The 1120-nt window shown below is 42.6% G+C and overlaps 1 protein-coding gene across 1 annotated transcript; it reads right to left on the bottom strand.

The window, feature by feature from the left end:
• LOC141700722 (uncharacterized) lies at positions 1 to 889 on the bottom strand. Its single transcript, XM_074504421.1, has 3 exons — positions 533 to 889; positions 348 to 423; positions 1 to 254 (listed from the first exon to the last, which is right to left on the bottom strand). The coding sequence occupies exons 1-3, from the start codon at positions 887 to 889 to the stop codon at positions 1 to 3; spliced, it is 687 nt and encodes a 228-aa protein (XP_074360522.1).
• Between the last annotated feature and the right edge of the window lie 231 nt (positions 890 to 1120).

Below are 1120 nucleotides of genomic sequence, written 5' to 3' on the forward strand. Positions count from 1 at the left end.
TCAAGCTTTTAGGAGCTTCTCAACCTCTTGTTTAATGGCTTCCAGCCTGTTAGGGGCATAAGTTCTCTTTTTCTGCTTCATGGCCTTCCGAGTTGGATCAACATTCAACTTATGAGTTATAAGGTTGGTGTCAATCTCAGACATGTTAGATACCGTCCAGGAAAACACATTGATATTCTCTTGTAAGAAAGTTATCATTTGGCCCTTCAGGGGCTTGTTCAAAGATGCTCCAACATATGTGACCTTCTCCGGGTCTAAGAAGTTTAAGGAATTGGGACTAAGTCCTCCGATGGCTTCCCACGAAGTTCTTCATTCTCACGGACATCCATGTCTTTTATGGGGGGAACCTGCCCCCAGTTCCATCGGGCCTAAGTGCTGCAATATAGCAACTGCGGGCCATTTTCTGATCTCCTTTTGCTTCGCCTACACCATTCCTAGTCAAAAACTTTAATACTATGTGGTAGGTTGAGGGCACAACCTTGAACGTATGGATCCCTGTTCTTCCTATGATAGCATTTTAAGTAGAGGTTGCCTTAACAATATGAAAGTTTAGCATCTTTGTGGCCTCACTGGGATCTTCCCCAATAGTTACGGGAAGTTGTATTGCTCCTTCAACTTGGCATTCCACTTGGTTAAACCCGTAGATGGGTGCGTTAGAAGGAGTTAGTTGGGAGTAATTGTACCCTACCTTTGGGAATGTGTCATGGAACTGAATATCCACGGAAGCTGCATTGTCAACTAGGACCCTCATAACAGGACAATTTCTAATTATCGGAGTGATAACTAGAGGGTCATCCTGGATTAATTTCAAACCTTCAAGGTCGGGGTCACCAAACTGAAGCGTTATTTCTGAATTAGAACTCTTAGACGACTCTCCAACTATACTCATTAATTCTCTCGCATATGTTTTTCGAGAGTTCATCAACCTCTTAACCTTGGTGAAGCATCCAAATTTTCCTCTTCGAATCAAATACTCAATCTCATCCTTGAGTTACCTACAATCATCAGTATCATGATCAACATCCTAATTGAACCTATAGTATCGACCCTTGTCTCTTTTTTCAGGGGCTCCCCTTAGTGACTTCGGCCATCTAAACTCTTTGTCCTTCTCAATTTCCAC

The sequence above is a fragment of the Apium graveolens genome, chromosome 2 (genome assembly GCF_009905375.1).
Source record: "Apium graveolens cultivar Ventura chromosome 2, ASM990537v1, whole genome shotgun sequence".
Classification (NCBI taxonomy): domain Eukaryota; kingdom Viridiplantae; phylum Streptophyta; class Magnoliopsida; order Apiales; family Apiaceae; genus Apium; species Apium graveolens.